Source organism: Perca flavescens, chromosome 9, assembly GCF_004354835.1.
Source record: "Perca flavescens isolate YP-PL-M2 chromosome 9, PFLA_1.0, whole genome shotgun sequence".
In the NCBI taxonomy this organism is placed as follows: Eukaryota; Metazoa; Chordata; class Actinopteri; order Perciformes; family Percidae; genus Perca; species Perca flavescens.
In genome coordinates, this window is record NC_041339.1 from 37,205,317 (window position 1) to 37,227,816 (window position 22,500).

The 22,500-nt window shown below is 37.9% G+C and overlaps 3 protein-coding genes and 2 long non-coding RNA genes across 5 annotated transcripts; 3 read left to right on the top strand and 2 right to left on the bottom strand.

Annotated features, from left to right (window-relative positions):
* Positions 1-4,505: 4,505 nt before the first annotated feature.
* On the top strand, positions 4,506-7,383 carry LOC114562201 (uncharacterized). The gene is made up of 3 exons (XR_003693452.1): positions 4,506-4,535; positions 6,430-6,470; positions 7,235-7,383. It is a non-coding gene; the product is annotated as an uncharacterized LOC114562201 (long non-coding RNA).
* Positions 7,384-7,563: 180 nt separating this feature from the next.
* LOC114561004 (macrophage mannose receptor 1-like) lies at positions 7,564-9,988 on the top strand. The gene is made up of 4 exons (XM_028586634.1): positions 7,564-7,627; positions 8,067-8,308; positions 8,745-9,040; positions 9,985-9,988. Exons 1-4 carry the CDS (start codon positions 7,564-7,566, stop codon positions 9,986-9,988), a joined length of 606 nt encoding a protein of 201 aa, XP_028442435.1.
* A 24-nt stretch (positions 9,989-10,012) lies between these two features.
* LOC114561005 (G2/M phase-specific E3 ubiquitin-protein ligase-like) lies at positions 10,013-13,545 on the top strand. Its single transcript, XM_028586635.1, has 11 exons — positions 10,013-10,106; positions 10,607-10,916; positions 11,021-11,106; positions 11,291-11,362; positions 11,650-11,717; positions 11,801-11,896; positions 12,008-12,318; positions 12,426-12,604; positions 12,755-12,927; positions 13,045-13,259; positions 13,361-13,545. The coding sequence occupies exons 1-11, from the start codon at positions 10,077-10,079 to the stop codon at positions 13,543-13,545; spliced, it is 1,725 nt and encodes a 574-aa protein (XP_028442436.1). The 5' UTR covers positions 10,013-10,076.
* Positions 13,546-15,166: 1,621 nt separating this feature from the next.
* LOC114561939 (uncharacterized) lies at positions 15,167-16,542 on the bottom strand. Its single transcript, XM_028588114.1, has 3 exons — positions 16,153-16,542; positions 15,716-15,934; positions 15,167-15,378 (listed from the first exon to the last, which is right to left on the bottom strand). The coding sequence occupies exons 1-3, from the start codon at positions 16,509-16,511 to the stop codon at positions 15,168-15,170; spliced, it is 789 nt and encodes a 262-aa protein (XP_028443915.1). The 5' UTR covers positions 16,512-16,542; the 3' UTR covers position 15,167.
* A 6-nt stretch (positions 16,543-16,548) lies between these two features.
* On the bottom strand, positions 16,549-17,991 carry LOC114561941 (uncharacterized). Its single transcript, XR_003693412.1, has 3 exons — positions 17,837-17,991; positions 17,134-17,236; positions 16,549-16,888 (listed from the first exon to the last, which is right to left on the bottom strand). It is a non-coding gene; the product is annotated as an uncharacterized LOC114561941 (long non-coding RNA).
* Positions 17,992-22,500: the final 4,509 nt, after the last annotated feature.

The window sequence follows — 22,500 nt, forward strand, 5'->3', positions numbered from 1 at the left end:
GGAGTCTGGTGGGTTTAGCGAACGTAGTTTGGCGGATGTTTTTATGTTTAAAAAGGGGGGATAGAGAGAGCAATAATGGAACGGAGAGAGAAAGAAATAAACGCAGGGCAATCTGTGCATTAAAAAGTCAAATGTACTGTACATTACAATCCTAATTTGAATCTGGCTCAAGTGCTTTTAATTTGTCCCAGAACCAACGTCTCCTCTGTGGTAGTCATAGGCCTACATACTGACAGTAGGCTATATATCTATGTATGGTAGTAAGGTTTGGGCTCGTGTTTCCTACCAGAATTCGGCCCATTTGGACAGAAACACAGTTGAAATCATGAATCTAGAGTTCAGCAAAAGCATCCTGCAGCTGCACAGGAAACCTGGCAGCAACCCTGCAGAGCTGAATTAGGCCATCTCCCATTATTCATCAAAATTCAAAAGCAAGAAATTAAATATTGGCTACATCTAGTAAGATAAGATAAGATAAGATAGACTTTATTAATCCCACACTGGGGAAATGCCTGCAACAGCAGCTCAACAGAAAAAAATGGACACACATCAGAATAACACAAATACACATGAGGTACACATAGGAGGAAAAAATATACATAAAGTATAAGAAATAGAAAAAATAGATTTAGTTATAATAATAATAATAATAATAATAATAATAATAACAATAATAATAATAATTATTATTATAATAATAATAACAATAACAACAATAATAGTAATATTAATAATAATAACAACAATAATAATTATAATTATAATTATAATAACAATAACAATAACAATAATAACAACAACAATAATAATAATAATAATAATAATAATAATAATAATAGTAATAGTAATAGTAATAATAATAATAATAATAATAATAATAATAATAGTAATAATAAAATATATTTACACAAAAAACAGTCTTATATAAACAGACAGAAAATGTCCGCCCCTTTGCAACCCTGGTAGCCTGTTTTTAAAAATGTAATCTTTGTTTTGCATGATTTGCTACAATTTATGATGGTTAAGTTATTTTTTTTTAGGGATTTGCGTTGACTAAACTGTAAGTGAGAAGATTATTTGAGACTCACAAATGTCACAAATGTCACACAGTGGAAACAGTCGCTGGTCTGTTGGACAGAATATCTGAGTGGAACTCGCTCTCAGAAATAACGAAGCAACATCACATTTATAACAAACTCTTATGTCTTCTGGCTCTGCTTTTAAAGGACAAAAACGACCCTAGGGGTTAGTAAGAGCTGTGTAGGCACTCTGTCGTTCTCTGGGACTTGTTTTCATGCTAATGGAATGTGTTTGTAGCTTGAAACAAGCTAGCGCGGACCACTGGTTAGCTTACACAGCTACTATTTGGGGCACATCTATACAAATTGCTTATTATACCACTAAAAAGGCTCAAACTATCACCACACTTCAACAGTAGCATAATGAGGGTCCCTACATGTTAACCGAAGCATTGAGAACTTTGTAAGACCAATCACAGTGCCCGGGGACCAACTCCAGATCTGAGCCAGTGCCTTGCTCAATGGCATTGACTAGAAAACCTAGTACATAATGTTTTTTGATGGTGGGAGAAACCAGTGCACCTGAAGGAAACCTACGCAAACATGGGGAGAACATGCAATCTCCACACAGAAAGGCCTGGGATGAACTGGATTCAAACCCAAAACCTTCTTACATCATCATCATCATCATCTCTCTCTCTCTCTCTCTCCTTCTCTCCTTCACTCGCTGTCTGTCAGCTGATCACATTATTTGCCTTCTTCTAAAATATCAGAAACATTAAAGGATAATTCGGGCGCAAAACTACCCTAGGGGTTAACAACAGATGTGTACCCACTCTGTCGTTCTCTGGGACATGTTTTCATGCTAATCTAATGTGTTTGTAGCTTGAAACAAGCTAGCACGTACCGCTGATTAGCTCACAACGCTAGTATTCGGGGCACAGGGAAAGTAAAAACAGATCGCTATTTTGTACCACTAAAAAGGCTCAAACTATCACCACACTTCAACGGTAGCATAACGACGGTCCCTACATGTTAACCGAAGCATTGAGAACATTGTAAGTGTACAGACAGTTTATTAAAAAGATAGTTTATAAAGACAGTCGCGTTCTTTCTTTGGGAGCTATCTTCCTAAACTATCTTTTTAATAAACTGTCTGTACACTTACAATGTTCTCAATGCTTCGGTTAACATGTAGGGACCGTTGTTATGCTACCGTTGAAGTGTGGTGATATTTTGAGCCTTTTTAGTGGTACAAAATAGCGATCTGTTTTTACTTTCCCTGTGCCCCGAATACTAGCGTTGTGAGCTAATCAGCGGTACGTGCTAGCTTGTTTCAAGCTACAAACACATTAGATTAGCATGAAAACATGTCCCAGAGAACGACAGAGTGGGTACACATCTGTTGTTAACCCCTAGGGTAGTTTTGCGCCCGAATTATCCTTTAATGTTTCTGATATTTTAGAAGAAGGCGAATAATGTGATCAGCTGACAGACAGCGAGTGAAGGAGAGAAGGAGAGAGAGAGAGAGAGATGATGATGATGATGATGCAAGAAGGTTTTGGGTTTGAATCCAGGTCATCCCAGGCCTTTCTGTGTGGAGTTTGCATGTTCTCCCCATGTTTGCGTGGGTTTCCTTCAGGTGCACTGGTTTCTCCCACCATCAAAAAACATTATGTACTAGGTTTTCTAGTCAATGCCATTGAGCAAGGCACTGGCTCAGATCTGGAGTTGGTCCCCGGGCACTGTGATTGGTTGCCCACTGCTCCCTTGAGGGATGGGTTAAATGCAGAGAATGAGTTTCGCTACATGTATGTGTATGTGACAATAAAGTACCTTTACCTAATAACGACAGAGTTTGTCTCATAACATTTAATAACCATTTTCATTTACAAACACTTTCTATATCACAACTATGACAAAAGAACCTTGGAAAAAGTTACAAAAACGCAGGAAAAAAATCGACAAAAACCTTTATTTTTTTTTAAAACGCTGAAAAAACTGACAACCAAAAAAGCATATCTCCACAACTTGACAAAACATCATTAAAAAAACATTAAAAAGTGACAAAAAAATTGGAATAAAATCATCAAAAACACTGAGAAAAGTGTAGAAAAATAACAAAATGTTAAAATTTCAACCCAGAAAAACACAAAGTTGTAGGTCGACGGGAAGACGACGCAAGAGTTAAAGGTCTTAAAGGGTAACTACTGTTGTTTTCAACATTGGACTCTATGTTTCTACGTTTTTGTGCCTAAGTGACTGATGGGAACAACAGTCTTTGAACATAGTCCAGTATTGTTTAGGATTGCTGTAACTGGGAGCCACAGACCGGGCTGTAATGTAAACCTAACGGGAAAATGTTCAGCATCAGTTAGCGTCCACTAAAGGACAGGCTCAGATTATTATTCAAAGTGTCTGATAACATTATGGGATGGATCCCTACAGAGATAGACCTTTTAGTTAAAGAGTAAGATCCTTTTAGTTTAACATGAAACAGCCCCGAAATCACCATCACCAAACTCCACCAGACTCCATGTAAATAATCAGGACTTTTAGCATGTATAGAGCCAGCATATCTCCACCAGACTCCATGTAAATAATCAGGACTTTTAGCGTGTATAGAGCCAGCATATCTCCACCAGACTCCATGTAAATAATCAGGACTTTTAGCGTGTATAGAGCCAGCATATCTCCACCAGACTCCATGTAAATAATCAGGACTTTTAGCGTGTATAGAGCCAGCATATCTCCACCAGACTCCATGTAAATAATCAGGACTTTTAGCGTGTATAGAGCCAGCATATCTCCACCAGACTCCATGTAAATAATCAGGACTTTTAGCGTGTATAGAGCCAGCATATCTCCACCAGACTCCATGTAAATAATCAGGACTTTTAGCATGTATAGAGCTAGCATGTTTCCACATGTAAATCGGTGAACTATGTGTTTATTTCAACCAAAACTACAGTTGTGATGGTTGTTAAAGTGTAAAGACGACCCAAAATGGCTTTTCATAGTTTTATTTTGTTTCTGTCCACTTTGAATGAAGTGTGTTTTACGATACTAAAATTACTGATTATTTACATGGAGTCTGGTGGGTTTAGCGAACGCAATTTGGCAGATATTTTCGTGTTTAAAAAAAGGATCTTACTCTTTAACTAAAAGGTCTATCTCTGTAGGGATCCATCCCATAATGTTGTCAGACACTTATATATAATATAATATATTATTATATATAATAATCTGAGTCTGTCAGCGGCAACAACAGAACTTTTACTGGACGAGTATGTTTTTTAATCTTATCTTGACTAAAATAGAGCATCACCTCACGCAGAAGTTTCCAGGCAATGCTACAGTTGTGACATGTTGATATTTTAATATTCAAATGATTACAACAAAGGGACAGCCAGAGTTTAACTATTAACAGGATTAATAAAGTGTTGAGAGCAGTCTCCGTCGGCACAGAAAGGGAGAACCATCAGAGCAGAGAGAAGCTGTGGACATTCACAAGATGTAAGTTATAAACTATATAAGTTATATAAGTTATAAACTCTGCTGTTTGATTTCACATTTTAATGTCTGTGTGGATTTGCAGAAGAGGGATTGTATTCAACGTAATACTGCATGTAAAATCTGATTTATATAATGATAAGGTTTCCAGTTTTCCTTCAAACTCTTTTTGTTTAGTTCTCTGTATTGAGTGTGTGTGTGTGTGTGTGTGTGTGTGTGTGTGTGTGTGACTGTGTCTGTGTTTATGTGTGTGTCTGTGTGACTGTGTGTGTGTGTGTTTGTCTGTGTGTGTGTGTGTGTGTGTCTGTATGTGTGTGTGTGTGTGTGTGTGTCTGTGTGTGTGTTTGTCTGATTGTGTTTGTGTGTCTGTGCGTGTGTGTGTATGTGTGTGTGTGTCTCTGAGTGTGTCTGTGTGTGTCACAGATATCAGTGTATTAACAGTTGTATTTCTGTACATATAAAAAAGATTTGAGGCATTCTTAGGTCTTTATTAGACTTGAAAGGCGAGAGAGGGGGGGAATGACATGCAGCAAAGGGCCGCAGGTGAGTTTGGTGATGGTGATTTTGGGGCTGTTTCATGTTAAAGGAACACGCCGACTTATTGGGAATTTAGCTTATTCACCGTAACCCCCAGAGTAAGACAAGTCCATACATATCCTTCTCATCTCAGTGTGTGCTGTAACGCTGTCTGATGGCTCCAGCAGCATCAGGCCAGCACAGATCCTGCAGGTGAATGGTTCCAGTAATCCTACTGCTCCCAATAAGTGACAAAATAACGCCAACATGTTCCTATTTACATGTTGTGATTTGTAGAGTCACAGCGTGTACAAAAAACAACGTAACATGAGACACAGCCGTCTTCTAACTGTAAACAAACCGGGAACTATATTCTCAGGCGGAAGAATATAGTACTTGGGCGGAGTAATATGCTCGCAGCAAGCCTGTCTGAGAATATAGTTCCCGGTTTGTTTACTGTTAGAAGATGGCTGTGTCTCATGTTACTTTGTTTTTTGTACACGCTGTGACTCTATAAATCACAACATGTAAATAGGAACATGTTGGTGTTATTTTGTCACTTTTGTCACAATTAGGAGCAGTAGGCTAGTTGGAACCATTCACCTGCAGGATTTGTGCTAGGCTAAGCTAATGCTGGAGCCGTCAGACAGCGTTACAGCACGCACGGAGATGAGAAGGGTATGTATGGACTAGTCTAACTCTGGGGGTTACTGTGAATAAGCTAAATTCCCAATAAGTCGGCGTGTTCCTTTAAACTAAAAGGATCTTACTCTTTAACTAAAAGGTCTATCTCTGTAGGGATCCATCCCATAATGTTGTCAGACACTGTCAGTTAAATCTTTGATTTGCATCCTGAGGGACGGGGTTATAAACTGTATCCGTAAACATAAAGACAAGCTCTTCTTCTGTTTGTTCCTTCCCCTCCCCTCGGATGGCTAAACTCACTCCGCCAACATATTAATATAATTTTCATATTATTACTTGAAGTCCAACAGAAAACATGAATGCAAATGTCACAGTTCATCAAGGTGTTACACTGTTGACTTGTGTGTGTGTGTGTGTTTGTGTGTGTCACTGTGTGTGTGTGTGTGTGTGTGTCTGTGTGTGTGTGTGTGTGTCTGTGTCTCTGTGTGTGTGTGTGTGTGTGTGTGTCTGTGTGTGTGTGTGTGTCTGTGTGTGTGTGTGTCTGTGTGTGTGTGTGTGTGTGTGTGTGTCTGTGTGTCTGTGTGTGTGTGTGTGTGTGTGTGTGTGTGTGTGTGTGTGTGTGTGTGTGTGTTGTAATGTCAATAAATGCAACATCTTTTCCAAAAGTCAGTGAGTAATCGTGTAAAATAATCCTGATTTCATACCAAACATAACTGTGTTTATTATCATCTAACAGGGTGAAGATGCAGTGGAGTCTGTTTGTGTTCATTGTGATGGGTAAGTGGATCATCTGGACAGCTCACTCCTCATCAACTCCAAGTCACACTTCAGTTAAGAATATGGTTTGATTTAAACGGTAATTTAGTTTTTTTTTAGTGGCTGTAATGTAACCCTACAGGACTAATGTTCAGCATCAGTCAGCTTCCACTAAAAGTTCTGTTGTTGCTGCTGACAGACTCAGATTATTATTCTAAGTGTCTGACAACATTATGGGATGGATCCCTACAGAGATAGACCTTTTAGTTAAAGAGTAAGATCCTTTTACTAAAACATGAAACAGCCCCGAAATCACCATCACCAAACTCCAGCATACTCCATGTAAATAATCAGGACTTTTAGCGTGTATAGAGCCAGCATATCTCCACCAGACTCCATGTAAATAATCAGGACTTTTAGCGTGTATAGAGCCAGCATATCTCCACCAGACTCCATGTAAATAATCAGGACTTTTAGCGTGTATAGAGCCAGCATATCTCCACCAGACTCCATGTAAATAATCAGGACTTTTAGCGTGTATAGAGCCAGCATATCTCCACCAGACTCCATGTAAATAATCAGGACTTTTAGCGTGTATAGAGCCAGCATACCTGTTTTTTTAGGTTCATTTTGCGCCGGAATTGTCCTTTAACATCAGCCACTTAGAACAAAAACAGGGAAAATAGAGTCAGTCTAGATTTAAAAACAGAACAAAGTTACCTTTTAATGAACAGATGCTTGTCTAGCTCTCAGCTCCATCACTGCAGTTTCTTCTCTGTCATCAGGTCAGTGTTCCTCCATTGGGGGTCACCTGTATGACTACCACTTCATTGGAGAGAAGAAGACCTGGAAAGAAGCCCAGAAGTATTGCAGAAAGAACCACACTGACCTGGCCACAGTGGCTAACCAGACAGACATGAAGAGACTCCTTAACTCCACGACTGAACAGTATCCAGCTGGAGCCTGGATTGGGCTGCAAAAAAAACCACCAAACATTGTGTGGCGCTGGTCTCTGCCAGGGGTGGAGTTCAACAAGAGTGAGAGTAAATGGTCTCACGAACAGCCGGATAGTAAAGGCTGTGTTAATAAAAACAAGCGTGATAACTGTGTGTGGATGAAGAATGACACATGGGATGATGACTCTTGTACTGATGAGTATAAATTTATCTGCTATGACGGTGAGAATATGTGGCTCATAGAGTCTGTTCTCCCCTAAAAATCTCCCCCAGAAGTGGTTTGTTCCACCATCATTCTGACCTATATTCATGTTTGTAGTGGCGGCGCCCTCTAGTGGCCGTAGTAGTTCTGACTTTTGTCCACCCCCCCCTTTAATCTGACCCACGGGAAAGTTTTCTGTCCTCATACCTAAACCTGAGAAGATAACGGTGGCGGTTTTAAACCCGTTGTAAATGTTGTGAAGTTGACCACGTGATGCAGAATTGATGTAAGAAACCTAAATACAGGTCACAATGATGCTGAGACAATCCACTTATGGGGGGAGTTTTTCAGGGGAGGAAAGCCTCTTAATTGATATCACATTATTGTTTTGAAATAAGAATAATGTAGGATTTTATGAGACTAAATAAAAACCAAAAGGTTTGTCTGTGTGTTCCACAGAATACAACAAATCCGGCAAAACATTTTATATCAGTGACAAGACGATGACCTGGACAGACGCTCAGAGATTCTGCAGAGAACATTACACTGACCTGATCAGTGGAGTTAAACAGCTAAAGGACTTCAAGACACAGCGCCAGAATGACCCAAACCAGAATAATGCAGAACATTTCTGGATCGGCCTGTTCAGAGACTGCTGGAGCTGGTCAGATGGGAGCAGTTTCTCCTTCAGATCCTGGGATGAACATGAACCTGAGAAGATAGGTGCTGTGACTCCATCTAATAAAACATGTGCTATGATGAAGTCAAATGGAAATTGGAGATCCGCTGACTGTAATGAAACCAAACCCTTCTTCTGCTACGACGGTGAGTTTAGCAGAAGGTCTCTCTAACGGTACCGTACATCTACATCTGTTTAATGATTCACTTTATTTATTAGTTTATTCTAAGAATTATGGTATGAGCTTCGTCGTTGTTGAATAATGGTATAACGCACAATAAATAAACATATAAAGTGTTCTCAGTTCTGCTACAATACAACAAACTTCTTGTTCGATATAAAACAAATGTTACAGCTGTTATTTAAACTGTCTTGTGTTTGTCTCCATGGGCGGAGCATTTGGGTCTCTGCCCCTGATTGACTCCCCTTCTCCCCTGATTGACTCCCCTTCTCCCCTGACAGATTCAGTGATCCTGATCAAGAAGAGCATGATCTGGGAGGATGCGTTATACTACTGCAGAGATCACCATGGCGACCTTGTCTCCATCACCAACCAGGACGATCAGCGCTGGGTCCAGGAGAGAGCCAAGATGGCCTCCACTCCCCACGTGTGGCTGGGACTGCGCTACACCTGCACTCTGGACTTCTGGTTCTGGGTCAGTGACGAGACGGTCTTCTACAAGAACTGGGGCCCCGGCCAGCCTGGGGACGACTGCAACATGTCTGGAGCCATGGACTACGGTGGCCGAGAAGGGTCAGAACACATACAAAAGCTACAACACAAATACAAAAGCTACAACACAAATACAAAAGCTACAACACAAATACAAAAGCTACAACACAAATACAAAAGCTACAACACAAATACAAAAGCCACAACACAAATACAAAAGCTACAACACAAATACAAAAGCCACAACACAAATACAAAAGCCACAACACAAACGCAAAAGCGACAACACAAACGCAAAAGCCACAACACAAATACATAAGCCACAACACAAATACATAAGCGACAACGGAAGTAGCTAGCTATGTGACAACGGAAGTAGCTAAGTGACAACGGAAGTGAACGTGTTGTTGATAAACGGAGCCGGAGGATGAGCAGAAGGAGAAGTTCTTGTATGAGAAGTAAGTGAAACTTACTTCCCTTGCTAATTATGATTACTGTTGCTATGTGATTGTCACAAATAAGCAATGTTGTTCGATATATTTGTATTTTCACATGTATGTACTCTGCCATTTAGGCTACGAAGCTTCGTAGTGTCTTTTAACGCGCAAATGCTATGTTTAAAGTCTATAGTTTGTCACGTTTAGTGAAGCTGTTAAGCTAAATCACACAAATACTATATTATTGTAACTTGTTAAGCGTATCTCGCCATTTAGGCTACGAAGCTACAGCTAGCATTTAACTAACGTTAACTAAATGGCGCCCCGCGTCTTTTAACGCGCGAGTCCTACGTTTAACTATCAACTAGCATTACTTGTTAATATATCCATCCTGCGTGTGTGTGCGCACACTCACTTCACTTGGAAGGTTAACATTGTTCAATGTTCTGCACTTGCTTATGGTTATGTGGTACATGAAGCATAGCACTTAAACAAATACAATATAACGTTAATGTTTAGTAAATTGTTTATTTATTTAATGTTTACATTCCTAATGCTCACCTAATGACACTATTTGTTTTATTACAGATAACTACAGTATGTATTGTCCTTTTGTGGGTTCAACCTACATGTAGAAACAGCATTCTGCAGTTCATGTGGCAAGAACATCACATTTCTGCATGATGCTGCTAAGCCTGGCACAAGTGAAGGTAACTATTCAAAGATTCCATCATTTTTATTAATCTTCTATACTCAATGAGTGAAAGGCTGCCACTAACAGTTTTTTTCATTATTGATTAATGTGTGAGTTATTGTCTGGATTAATGGATTAGTAGTTTGGTTTGTAAAATGTGGATCAGTGTTTCCCAAAGCCAAAGAGAATGTTCTCAAATGTCTTTTGTCCCCAACTCAAAGCTATTCAGTTTACTGTCACATAGGAGAGAAGAAACTAGAACTTTTTATAAAAAATAAAAAAATGACTCCAACTGATTGGATTCTGTTTGAAGCAGGAACTGGAAGCACAGGAAATAGTGCACTGGCTACATTCCTGAATTTTCAAGTTTGAAAGAGAAAGAGAGACAATCATGTTTCAAAAAAAAAAAGAACCACTGAAAGACAGCAGTGTGAAGGTAACTTCAGTTCAGCTGGTAGTCCATTATGTCATATATTTGCTATGTGTCAATGAACCTACTTCTATGTTTCTCTGTAGATTTCAGTTGGTATTATGCGCATAAAGGATGGAGTGCTGAAACCTGTCAGAGGAATGGTACTACCCCTTGTAGTGCAACCAGGGTCGGATGCAGAGCAATTGCGCAAAGCAGCCGTACAGAAAATGAAAGATTTTAACAAAAATTTAGAGGCTGGTCCCTACCTTCTGCTCTACCCTGATGGTACAAAGGTAATAAATATTCCCGGGACAGAAACAGCCTTCTCTCTGAAACTCTACAAGGATGCTGTTGGGAAGGCTTGGCAACGCCTCACATTGTACATTTGTACGGTGGAAGATTTCCTTACTAATTGTAAGTAATTCTGATATCAATAACCAAAGAAAAAAAAGCTCTCTTAAATTGATTAGTATAAGTAAATTGTCCCATTGTTCATTGTCTAATCTTGTATTTCACAGCTGAGCAATTCAACTCAGACTCGCCTGATTCAGAGGTGATCATTACAAGCAGAAGTGCTGCTGAATTCAATTCAGCTGATACAGTAGTAAGTGTAACATTTGCCATGTTGTACCTGCTTTCATGACTCACGTGCAGGTCAAAGATGGTATGCCCTTTAACAATGTGGTGTGGGTCAGGATGTTCATCAAATGAGAGATACTCTTATTGCTTATATTTCAGGCTATTTCCGTCAAATCTGAAGTGCAGCTGTGATTTGTTTTTACTTTCAGCTATTTAAACCAATCTTGACCAGTACCAGTATTGGTGTTGAAGAAACTCCACACCGTGATCCAGAAACTATGGTAATATGTGGCTCCTATATGTGTAGAGATATTAAAAACTAGAAACTACTATTTAGTTCCCTTAGTGTTTTTTATTAAAGTGGCAGAGATGTATGTGTTTGTAGCTTTGTCTTTTAAATATTCTGTAGCTAACTAAATTACATAAAGTAATATGTGACACTGACTTAGAGACCCAAAGTGATAATTGAAAGAGTAGTGCCTTTCTTTATAAATAGGACATCTGATACCCCTATCTTTTATATTCAAGCCCTTCTACTCACAAGTCCAATAACTTGTTTGTCATGCAGATCTTACTTTCCGAAGCAGAAGACTGCCCAGGAACATCAGGAAGTGCATTGGAAACTACATGTTATAGGTATGATGCTTTCCTCTCTAAATTTGGAGATTGATTGATTCATTTGGAGACAAGAACAATGTAAATGTTTCTTAATTTTTCAGAAAATACACAGAACTGTATGCACCCATTATAGTAGAGGATTCAGAGACCTCCGGAGACAGTGATGCTGTCACTCATGATATTTCAGAGGATCCAGAGTAAGAAATCAAGTCACCCTTACTACAACTGTTGTTTTTCTGGTTAAATGTGTCTTCCACCAAGTATCATCATCATCATCATTACATTCATCATCATCTATTTGTTGGTAGGATAGAACAGAGACCCATTTCAGAAGTGATTGCAAACCTGGCACTCCAGATTGATCGCCACGCAGTCAGCAGATTTCACATTTGCCGCTCTGACATCTGGGATGGTGCCGTCAGAGGATTCAAAAGAGGAACATTCTCTGAAAAGAAGGACCTCCTAGTAAAGTTTTCTGATGATGCAGGCATGTTTGAGGAAGGTATTGATACAGGTGGCCCAAAAAGAGAATTCCTCTCACTCCTGATGAAAAGCCTGAACAAACGACCCATATTTGATGGACCTGCAGAGAGCCGCTACCTTGTCTACAACTCAACAGGTACTGTTTTGTGTGGAGTGTTTTAAAGGAACTACATCATTAACCATGCAATTCTTGTTTAACATAAAAACTGATTTAATATGATTACTATGTATTTTCATAAGCAGCAATCAGAGAGGATGAATATAGTTTGGCAGGAAAGATGATTGCTGTATCCATAGTACATGGAGGACCTGGTCCAAATTTCCTCTCAAAGGATCTGGTCAGCTACATCTCAGGGCAGTCCAGTTTCAACTCATCTATAGGAGACATTACAGATGAGGAAATAGGGAAAGTGTTACGAAAGGTATGGAGGGTGTAAAATTCTAGCAAAGGTTGTTGGTTAGTGAAGGGTGCAGTTTTGTCAACTTATTAAAGGTTAAAGGTAGTTTTCTGATATGACTATTATATTGTTTATATATATCAAATGAGTTAAGTTCATCATATATTTTTTTAGATACACAATGCATCCTCATTGGAGACCCTGCGAGACCTAATGGTACAGAACAGCACTATGTTGCAGACAGCAGGGTGCTTCAAACATGTAAGGTCAGTTGAGGAAAGGAAGTCGATTGTAAAGGAGTACCTCAGGTGGTACATCATTGACAGAAACCACAGTGCAATTGAAAGGTATGTTTTTTTTTGTTACTGTTTTAAAAAATATATTGTTTGCGTTAAAACCTGGTGTTGCTGTCTTGCTGCTATGTAGTGCACATTCCAATTTTCTGGTAACCTGTTGTATTTCAGATTCAAGGATGGGCTTTCCAGCTTGCAGGTGTTAACAGTGCTGCAGCAGCATCCTGAAGTCCTGACACCTGTTCTCTGCCTGTCAGATAAAAAGTTATCTGCTACGGACATTGAGAATATCTTCCGACCAGAGCTAAGTCTGCGTGGAAGCAACAAGAGGCTACAGGAGGAAAAAACACTATCTTTCTGGGCAGACTACCTTCTTGATTGTGAAGGTTGGTGAATTTTCTTTTAATTGTGTTATTTTATCCACAGAAATTATAATAAACAGTTCCAGAGTTGTTGTGGATGTTGTTTAATTGCTTTCTACTTTTAGAAAGTCAAAGTGAAGTAACCCTGGAGGAGGTCTTCATGTTTGCCACAGGTGTGCCATGCATACCTCCTGCTGGTATGGAACCTCAGCCACGCCTTCACTTCCTGGCCAGTTCAACGCCTCCCTATGGCAAATACATGTGCCAATACTTTAATGTTGCCACTCCTGGAAAACTACAACACCTTTAAGGCAAAATGAGCTTTTGGGATTAAGAATTCCCCTGGCTTTGGATGCATTTAGACAGTTATCAACTGTCAGCCCCTTGAACCATTGTCATTGAATTACCTATGTGGTAAAAGTTGCAGATAAATTAAAAGCTTTTTGTTTGCATTAATAGTAGTGGCCAAATGTTTGTGCCAGTTTTTCAAATTGTTATGTTTGTTGTGTAGTTTGGTTAAATAACACATCACCACTTAAATGTCAGAAGTAGTGTCATTTATGAAACATGGCTGTTAGGGCTGGAAAATATATCAATATTATATTGACATACTTTAGATATACAAGACTAGATATTGTCTTAAATTTTGGGTGTTTATCGCGATATGACACAAGTTTAGTCTTTTCCTTGTTTTTAAAGGCTGCATTATTTGCATTTGCCCACATTACTGTTGATTATTTATCAAAACTGTCATGGTCTTATTTGTGAAAGCACCAATTGTCAACCCTAGAATATTGCTGAAAAATAGACATCGATGTATTAGGTCACAAACATTGTGATAATTGATTTTTTTCTCTGTGTAACTAAGCTGTATTTCTTGCATGTTATGTACATTTAGCCGCTTTGATGATAAACATTGTTTCTATTAAAAATAAAATAAGTAAATAAATAGAAATTAGATTGTGGACTCTTGTTTACACTGTATTTAAAGCCATTTAAAAAGGGTTTGTTTATAGACTGTATATTGCCATTTGTATATTACCATTTGTACAAATAAAAAATAATTTTGTGAATCAACTAATGCCATTTATTCCCAGATACTTCATGAACGCATCATTTCCCAGATCCACTTTAGCCAATCTGACAGACTGCAGGCCAGATAGCATATGTTGGAGAGAAGCATGAAGAACGGATTGCAATATGTAAAACTTAATTTTAAAATTACAGAAGTAGAGGCAATTTAATTTAGTCTTTTTATTTTGAAAATCTGTACAGTGTTAAGGTTAGTAGCACGAGGTAAAACTTTTTTAAAAGACATTCATGATTTGTGCAAATTCAATTTATTATGTATTGATATGTTTTCTACATTTGAAGATTTCAATATTAATGACTCAAAATACAAAAGTATGATTTTGGATTTGCCTGTCTGGACAAGGGACTTAACGGCAAAGACTTAAGACTTACTTGCATTTTACAAAACTGACTTGGTCCCACCTTTGGAAATAAGCTACAGTTGTGCTTACATTTATGAAACCATGCTGAAGTTGAATATATATATATGAATAAATACGAATAAAAAAATCTTGTAAATTTCTTTATTTCTTAATTTAAAAAACAAAAATGGGAAAAATCCAACCTTTAAGGACACCAATTTTCTTTCTGCATGAATAATGTATTACAAATAAATGAAAGTTCTTCCTTAAAATACAGTAGTATACACACCCTGTACTTTACCCCAGTGTACTTATGACCCCTGCATTTTAAGGAAGAACATTTCTTTACAATACATATCCATTCACAAAGAAAATTGGTGTCCTTAAAGGTTGGATTTTTCCCAATTTTTTTAATTAAGATAAATTTTCAAAAGATTATTTTTTTATTCCTTTTTAGTCAACTTTAGCATGGGTTCATAAACGCCACAAGAACTGTACATTAAAGATCAGCCATGTTCTTCAGGGTGATGTAGTTCTCTACAGCAGATTCCCATTGTAGAGGAGATGTCAAACCACTTTGTCTCTGCAGTTCTTCAAAGCGAGTTTGCTGTTCATCCTCTCCACCAGGAGTTGCTGGCGCTGGCATGAGGCTGTCAAACTGGCTCAGGGTTTGTGTAGATGCTGGGAATCCACAATTCCTTCCGTTAAATCTAGGAGCATGTACAAAAAAAAAAAATCCAGAATCACTCACTAACAGTTTTCTTTCAAATTTATTTGAGTTATGTTCATTATTTTAGTCACGTACTTCTCATAGGACAATGATGCAGAGACACAAAAAGATACTAAGTCAACATGATCATGAGTTAAAATAAGTCACAACTACATATTTGACCAAAATGCTTGAAGCATGTGTGTATTTTTGTGACAGCTAGATGTTTGATGTGCAATGTTATTGTACTATCTATCCATGAATCCACCATGAACTATAGTTCAAATAAAGTGTTACCTGATTAGGTTTATTTTTTAACATGGTGATGCAATACTCACCTGTGAGGCACATTGTACATAGCCTCTGGTTTACCAGATGGGCATTGGGATTGGCGAACTGGACGAATAGTGTGAGTGTTCCACAATTGCTTGTATTCATCCAGTTCATTCTGCAGGACACCCAAGAAGCAGTATCGCACCAAACTTATGTGTTGATAGTTGCCATTGAAGAGATGCCTCTCCCTCAAGTCACTGAACAGATCCATCCAAAATTGACTCCTAGTTAAGAATACACACATTAACACACTATAATGTCGTAGATATTAGAAAAATGTAGAAAGAAAATAGTCTCAAGCTGACACTAAGGAAATACAACAGCCAACATGAGGCACCCACCAAGCAGGAGTGAGTATTGCCTAGATCAGTAAAACATACAGTAAATACACAAATGTAGTAGAGCATAAATCAATGAAGAATTTAATGTATGAGACAAAAACCTTTGTTTCCGAAAGTAGGACCACCAGCTTTCAATGCGCTGGTTGGATGTTGAAGTGCCGTACATGTGGCTTTTGGCTCCTGCAAACTCATCTGCATGCTCTGATCTCAGGGAACAGTGAAGTGATGCCATCAGTCCATTTTCTGTGCCGCAGTCTGTGCGGAGACGCATTGGAATAATTCCAAACTCAGCTACACACTGCATGTAATTTTGAGCAATTATGCCAGGGTCATTGTTAGACTTTCCACATTTCAGCCACATGATTTTTCTAGAAAATCCATCGATACAGCCACTAATTGCAATCCCAAAAGGTTTCATTTTATCATAGCCATCAACATGCCAGACGTCATTGGGTCCCATTGAGTGGTATGCTCTCCGGACGAATCTGCGCCTAGAGCGATTTTCTTTTCCGGACGGATCCAGTTCTCCCATTAGGCGCATCACATCATCTCTTCTGACTATAAGAGAGTACTTCTGTCTCAGAGTCTGACACATTGCTCGGTATCATAAGAGCTGGCCTGATCCCTTAAGTTCCTCAGATATAGCTGCCTGCACAGTTGCAAACGGAGTGTAGTTTGTCCTCCGGGTCAGGCGTGCATCCTGTAGTCTTCTTTTTAAAGTGCTAAGACTCAATGAAATGTTGTGCTTGGTTGCCAGTAAGTCCATTATTACTTCATAACTATGGCCTTCTGTGAAATACTTCTGAATAAGTTCATCTGCCATTGTAGCTTCAGGACCTGATGGGTAGGAATGAGGACATTATATTTAAGATTATTAGATGCACTGCATTAATGTACCGTGTTTTAACTTTTACTTAGCATTGAAGAAACAGTACAGAGTAAAAGATACTCAAAGTCAATTACATTAATTACAATTTGAATTACATTTAATTACAAAAGTGGTTAACTTCATGTTCATTTGTCAAATAACAAAGCAATCCAGTATCTAATTACACTACATGTCAGAACTAAACATAGCATACCTTCATCTTGAAGACTCCATAAAAACTGAACGTTTCTGCCACATTTCCCACAATATGACAGAACATGTTGAAGGTTCACTCCACAAAATGGACAAAACATAACCTGTTAAAAGACCAAGGAAAGCAAAGTTTTAGACTACAACCAAGGCACATGTTCTCAAACTTGTGGGATGGTAATCTAAATACTCTTCTACACAAAGTTGATCCCTTAATACATTTGTACTGGTGCATACACGGACTCATATAGTTAGTGATTCATTATCTCCTCCAGGAGTAAACACGAAGCAAGGTCATGGTGAAAATTCTGGGTTTATTTCATTCACACCAACCGTGTATGTATGACAGATTACGCTACTAATACTGTAATAGGCAGCATATTAAAAGGTAACACAATTAGCATTCACTTTAAACATCTGTTTACCGCAACCATTACCACATATGTTATGTATATGTGTTTAAACAGCTTCACTAAACGTGACAAACTATAGCTATCTAGACTTTAAACATAGCGTTAAAAGACGTTACGAAGTTATAGCTATCTAGCTAAATGTTAGCTAGCTAACGTTAGATAGCTGTAGCTTCGTAGCCTAAATGGCAGAGTACATACATGTGAAAATACAAATATATCGAACAACATTGCTTATTTGTGACAATCACATAGCAACAGTAATCATAATTAGCAAGGGAAGTAAGTTTCACTTACTTCTCAAACATACAAGAACTTCTCCTTCTGCTCATCCTCCGGCTCCGTTTATCAACAACACGTTCACTTCCGTTGTCACTTAGCTACTTCCGTTGTCACATAGCTAGCTACTTCCGTTGTCGCTTATGTATTTGTGTTGTGGCTTATGTATTTGTGTTGTGGCTTATGTATTTGTGTTGTGGCTTTTGCGTTTGTGTTGTCGCTTTTGCGTTTGTGTTGTGGCTTTTGTATTTGTGCTGTAGCTTATGTATTTGTGTTGTGGCTTTTGCGTTTGTGTTGTCGCTTTTGTATTTGTGTTGTCGCTTTTGTATTTGTGTTGTAGCTTTTGTATTTGTGTTGTAGCTTTTGTATTTGTTCTGACCCTTCTCGGCCACCGTAATGGACCGAGAGGGGACACACCGGTGGGTCAAAAAGATCGACGATGACCACCAGCTTAACTTCATCTGTTCCAAGAACAAACCAAAAAAATTTAACTAAGTACATTTACTCAAGTACTGTACTTCAGTAATAACGTTGTTGAGATTACGTACTTCACTTAGATCTCAAAGTTATTATTTCAAGAAAAAAGTTGCAATATTTTAAAGGAACACGCCGACTTACTGGGACTTAATCACAGGGTGTACAAATAACAAGGTCACATAAGACACATCCATCTTCTAACCGTATACATACTGGGAACTATATTCTCAGAAAGGCGAAGGTGCTCTGGGCTTCTCAGGTGCTGCCAGCATATCACTCCGCCCTAGTAGCAGAAGTAGCAGTGCTTCACCTTTCTGAGAATATAGTTCTCAGTTTATATACGGTTAGAAGATGGCTGTGTATCATGTGACCTTGTTATTTGTACACGCTGTGACTATACAAATCACAACATGTAAATAGGAACATGTTGGCACTAGTTGGAACCAGTTACCTGCAGGATCTGTGCTAGGCTAAGCTAATGCTGGGGCGTTACAGCACGCATGGAGATAAGAAGGGTATGTATGGACTTGTCTAACTCTGGGGGTTACTTGGGCGTGTTCCTTTAAGAAAAAAAATATTCAAGAAATAAGTAATATTTCAAGTAAAAACAAGTCGTAATATTTCAATTAAAAAAAGTCTTAATATTTCAAGAAACAAATGTCATAAATATTATATATATATATTATATGTCATAATATTGATATATATATATATATATATATATATATATATATATATATATACATACTTAAGTTATGTTTTATTCATTTACTCACTTTGTTTGAAGATGTAATCCTGTAACATCAATGATTACGTTTACGATTTATTATTTTATGAAGTTGTTATTTTTTCTTCCTCTTAAATTTTCAAGTTTTGGTGAATATCTGATGGTTAAATCTATTTTTCTAATATTTCAAGTAAAAAAGTTGTAATATTTTGGAATTTTTTTTTTAATATTTCAAGAAACAAGTTGTAATATTTCTGGGAAAAAAGTGGTAATATTCGGGGGAAAAAAGTCGTAATATTTCAGGAAGAAAGTAGTAATATAGATCTTTTACTTTACATTTTAATAGTGTGAGATTAATACTTATGACTTAAGGATGTGTTTTATTCATTTACTCACTTTGTTTGCAGTGGTGTGACGTTGACATACTGTGTGTCCTCTGGGATTATTGAATGGCATTCTGGGAAATGTAGGAAACAAACCTCAGGGGGAGAGATGTGACAGCAGATATTAAACTGAGGATGTAATGCTGTAACATGAATAATTACCTTTTGTTGTTTTCTGAAGTTGTTGTTTATGCTTCCTCTTAAAGTGTCAAGTTCTGGTGAATATCTGATGGTTATATTATGTAAAATCTGATTCTGATGATCACAATTTTTCTTGAGTTTTATGTAACCAAAGAATAGTTTTCTGAATCTAAATAAACTGTTAAACCACAGAGTGGTCCTCTTTTTTCACTAACCTAAAATCCTGTTATCACATCATGAAACTGGGTCTCTACGTTATTTTCTCCTTCCAGAACAGCGAGAGAGTCGATCTCTGAATGCAACGTAACAGGGAAGAGAGAAAAGATGGAAAGCTCCTAAAGCTTCGTTCCATATAAATGCACGGATAATAAGGTTATTTTGTCGTTAGTGAAAAACAATACTGAACTTGTAGTTGAAAAAGGAGTCTCATATAAGAATGACATTTCCTCCTATGGAGTCCGGTCGCATTTGGAGATCGATACTTTTTGACGGACAAGATGGCAAACAACACGTGCAAACAAAAAGTGAGTTGTTAAAACCTTTCTTTTTAGTAAACTCTGTGAACACAATTTTCTCGATGCGGGAGTTCATGTGTAGATCCCCGGGTGATACTTCGAGCAAAGTTTTATGTTGTGTCGAGCCTTATTAGTGTTTTGAAAATAATGATTTTGATGCGATCATAGAAGTGCCCCTAGCAGTCCCATTCAAAAGGCCATTTGACCGAAAACGAAAGTACGGTCAATTTTAAAAGTGGCGTTTCCGTCCTAATTATGCTTTTAAATGAAAGTTTGACTCGGGTTCATTCACAAAAAGACCTTAGGTTGCTGTTATGATACCAAATGAGTCCCCAGTTCTCGGTGTTTCAGGACCCGAAACCTGGAAGGTGGGGAAGGATGTTTGGGATCCGGCTCAAAGGACCAATTTGTTAAGATAATTACATTATCAAAGAATAGACAGAAACACTGAAGATTCTCTCAATGTTAATTTTTACTTGCAAACACAAGGAGCCAGTTACAGCACTTACTACAAAGTACAGATAATGACTATCTCAAACGCTTTCTATAATAGCTTTTGTAATACAACGTGGAATGGGATACAAAGTCTATAGTCATAATAAAGAGTCGGTATCGTCTGCCTTATCTTCAGACAATTCCTTGCTTTAGACAAGGACAGATTAATGGTTCCCATGTTATCTCTTGGGAGTGTAATCATTATGATATGGCATATTTATGCAAACAGTTTTAATATTAATTATTATTTAATATTTAACAACACAAAAAAATGTAAATCACAATTTTTCTAACATTCCCCCCCCCCCCCGTTTAAACTTTTGCATCTTCAATAATACAATATTACAGGTCCCATATGGTGAAAATGGGTTTTTATGGGATTCCCTTTTCTTATTTAACGAAACTGCACATATTTAGTTTTTACCGGTAGCCTTCTCACATAAGCTAAGGCATAGGCTAAGTATTTTATTTCAATAGTCTTCCCATAAGACAAGGGACATGTATTGTTATTTTCTTATCGACCTACTTGTTCTTGCTGGGTTTCTCTGATTGTCTTGTCACTATGTAAACACACACTATTACCACCTTCAAGTTGTACAAGGCTTGAAGTGACACTAGTAAACAGAATACCCTACGAAATAAAAGACATCATGACCGTTTAATCTTAAACAAGCAGCCTTTCTGGATAAAGAAATAAAATGTATCTCACCTAGGAATCTCCACACACACCCCCAGCGGGAACTGGCCTCTGTAAAAACAGAAATTCAAACTGGAGGTCGTTGTTCAACGAGGCACCAAATGACTCCCCCATGCACAGTGTTTCAGGACCCTAAACCTGGAAGGTGGGGAAGGATGTTTGGGATCTGGCTCGAAGGACCAATTTGTTAAGATAATTACATAATCAATGAATAGACAGAAACACTGAAGATTCTCTCAATGTTAATTTTTACTTGCAAACACAAGGAGCCAGTTACAGCACTTACTACAAAGTACAGATAATGACTATCAAAACGCTCTCTACAACAGCTTTTGTAATACAACATGGAATGTGATATAAAGTCTGTAGTCATAATAAAGAAACAGTATCGTCTGCCTTATCTTCGGACAATTCCGTCATCATTCAAGGACACATTGATGGCTCCCATGTAATCTCTTGGATGTGTATTATCTATAACAGAAAAATGCAAATCACAATTTTTCTAACAGTTGCATTTTGGCGAGAGTTAGGGTTTAATGTCATTCTCTTTCCCCAGTGTGGCGCTGAGAGAAACACCCGTGATGTAAATGTTGTGCTTGTTCCTGGCTGGATACTGTGACCTCTGACCTGAAATACTCTCTTCTTCTAGTCCACAAAAATCACACATGTACTCAACATCGAGTTTAAATCTTTGTAATACAAGTTTGGGTAATAATACCTTGAAAAAGACTTCCTTAATCTTGTTATAGATACAGTTTGTCCATGCTTTCTCCCGCTCTATGTCACTAAATAAGGAATACCAAAAAACATGTTGAGATGAAGGTAACAGGGGGAAGTTTCCAGGCAATGATACACAGGGCTGGAGTGGGACTCATTTTCAGCCCTGGAATTTCATGCCTCAGACCGGCCCACTTTACTTCACAAGGAATTTAATCAAAACCTTAGTATATAAGTCTGCAATAGTGCCCTGTTCTCTACAGCCTTGCAATTCAGTGTATTTTTGTAAAATATCACTATTTCCAAGTGTTGCTTCACAATGTAGATTTATTAGAAAAGTTAACATCTTAACAACAACCCAATGATGTTCAACAATATCATAATCTATTTTCTGTGCAAATAAGTAATCACATATATCCAAAACTTGAAATTAAGTAAACAACAAGATGCATTGTATTGCACTTTTAATGACACCATAATCTATGTTTTCCTTAGAATAATATTTCATATAGATTTCTCTTCCCGTTCAG

Excerpts from the sequence above, each read along its gene's own strand:
- LOC114561005 (XM_028586635.1), top strand. The coding sequence starts at position 10,077 with ATGATGCTGCTAAGCCTGGCACAAGTGAAG. Across the intron at positions 11,897-12,007 it reads GATATTTCAGAGGATCCAGA|GATAGAACAGAGACCCATTT; the intron begins GTAAGAAATCAA and ends ATTTGTTGGTAG. Across the intron at positions 12,605-12,754 it reads TAGGGAAAGTGTTACGAAAG|ATACACAATGCATCCTCATT; the intron begins GTATGGAGGGTG and ends ATATTTTTTTAG.
- LOC114561004 (XM_028586634.1), top strand. The coding sequence starts at position 7,564 with ATGAAGAATGACACATGGGATGATGACTCTTGTACTGATGAGTATAAA. Across the intron at positions 7,628-8,066 it reads TAAATTTATCTGCTATGACG|AATACAACAAATCCGGCAAA; the intron begins GTGAGAATATGT and ends TGTGTTCCACAG. Across the intron at positions 8,309-8,744 it reads TCTCCTTCAGATCCTGGGAT|ACAGATTCAGTGATCCTGAT; the intron begins GAACATGAACCT and ends CCTTCTCCCCTG.
- LOC114561939 (XM_028588114.1), bottom strand. The coding sequence starts at position 16,511 with ATGGGACCCAATGACGTCTGGCATGTTGATGGCTATGATAAAATGAAA. Across the intron at positions 15,935-16,152 it reads TCCTACTTTCGGAAACAAAG|GAGTCAATTTTGGATGGATC; the intron begins GTTTTTGTCTCA and ends ATTCTTAACTAG. Across the intron at positions 15,379-15,715 it reads ATGTACAATGTGCCTCACAG|ATTTAACGGAAGGAATTGTG; the intron begins GTGAGTATTGCA and ends ACATGCTCCTAG.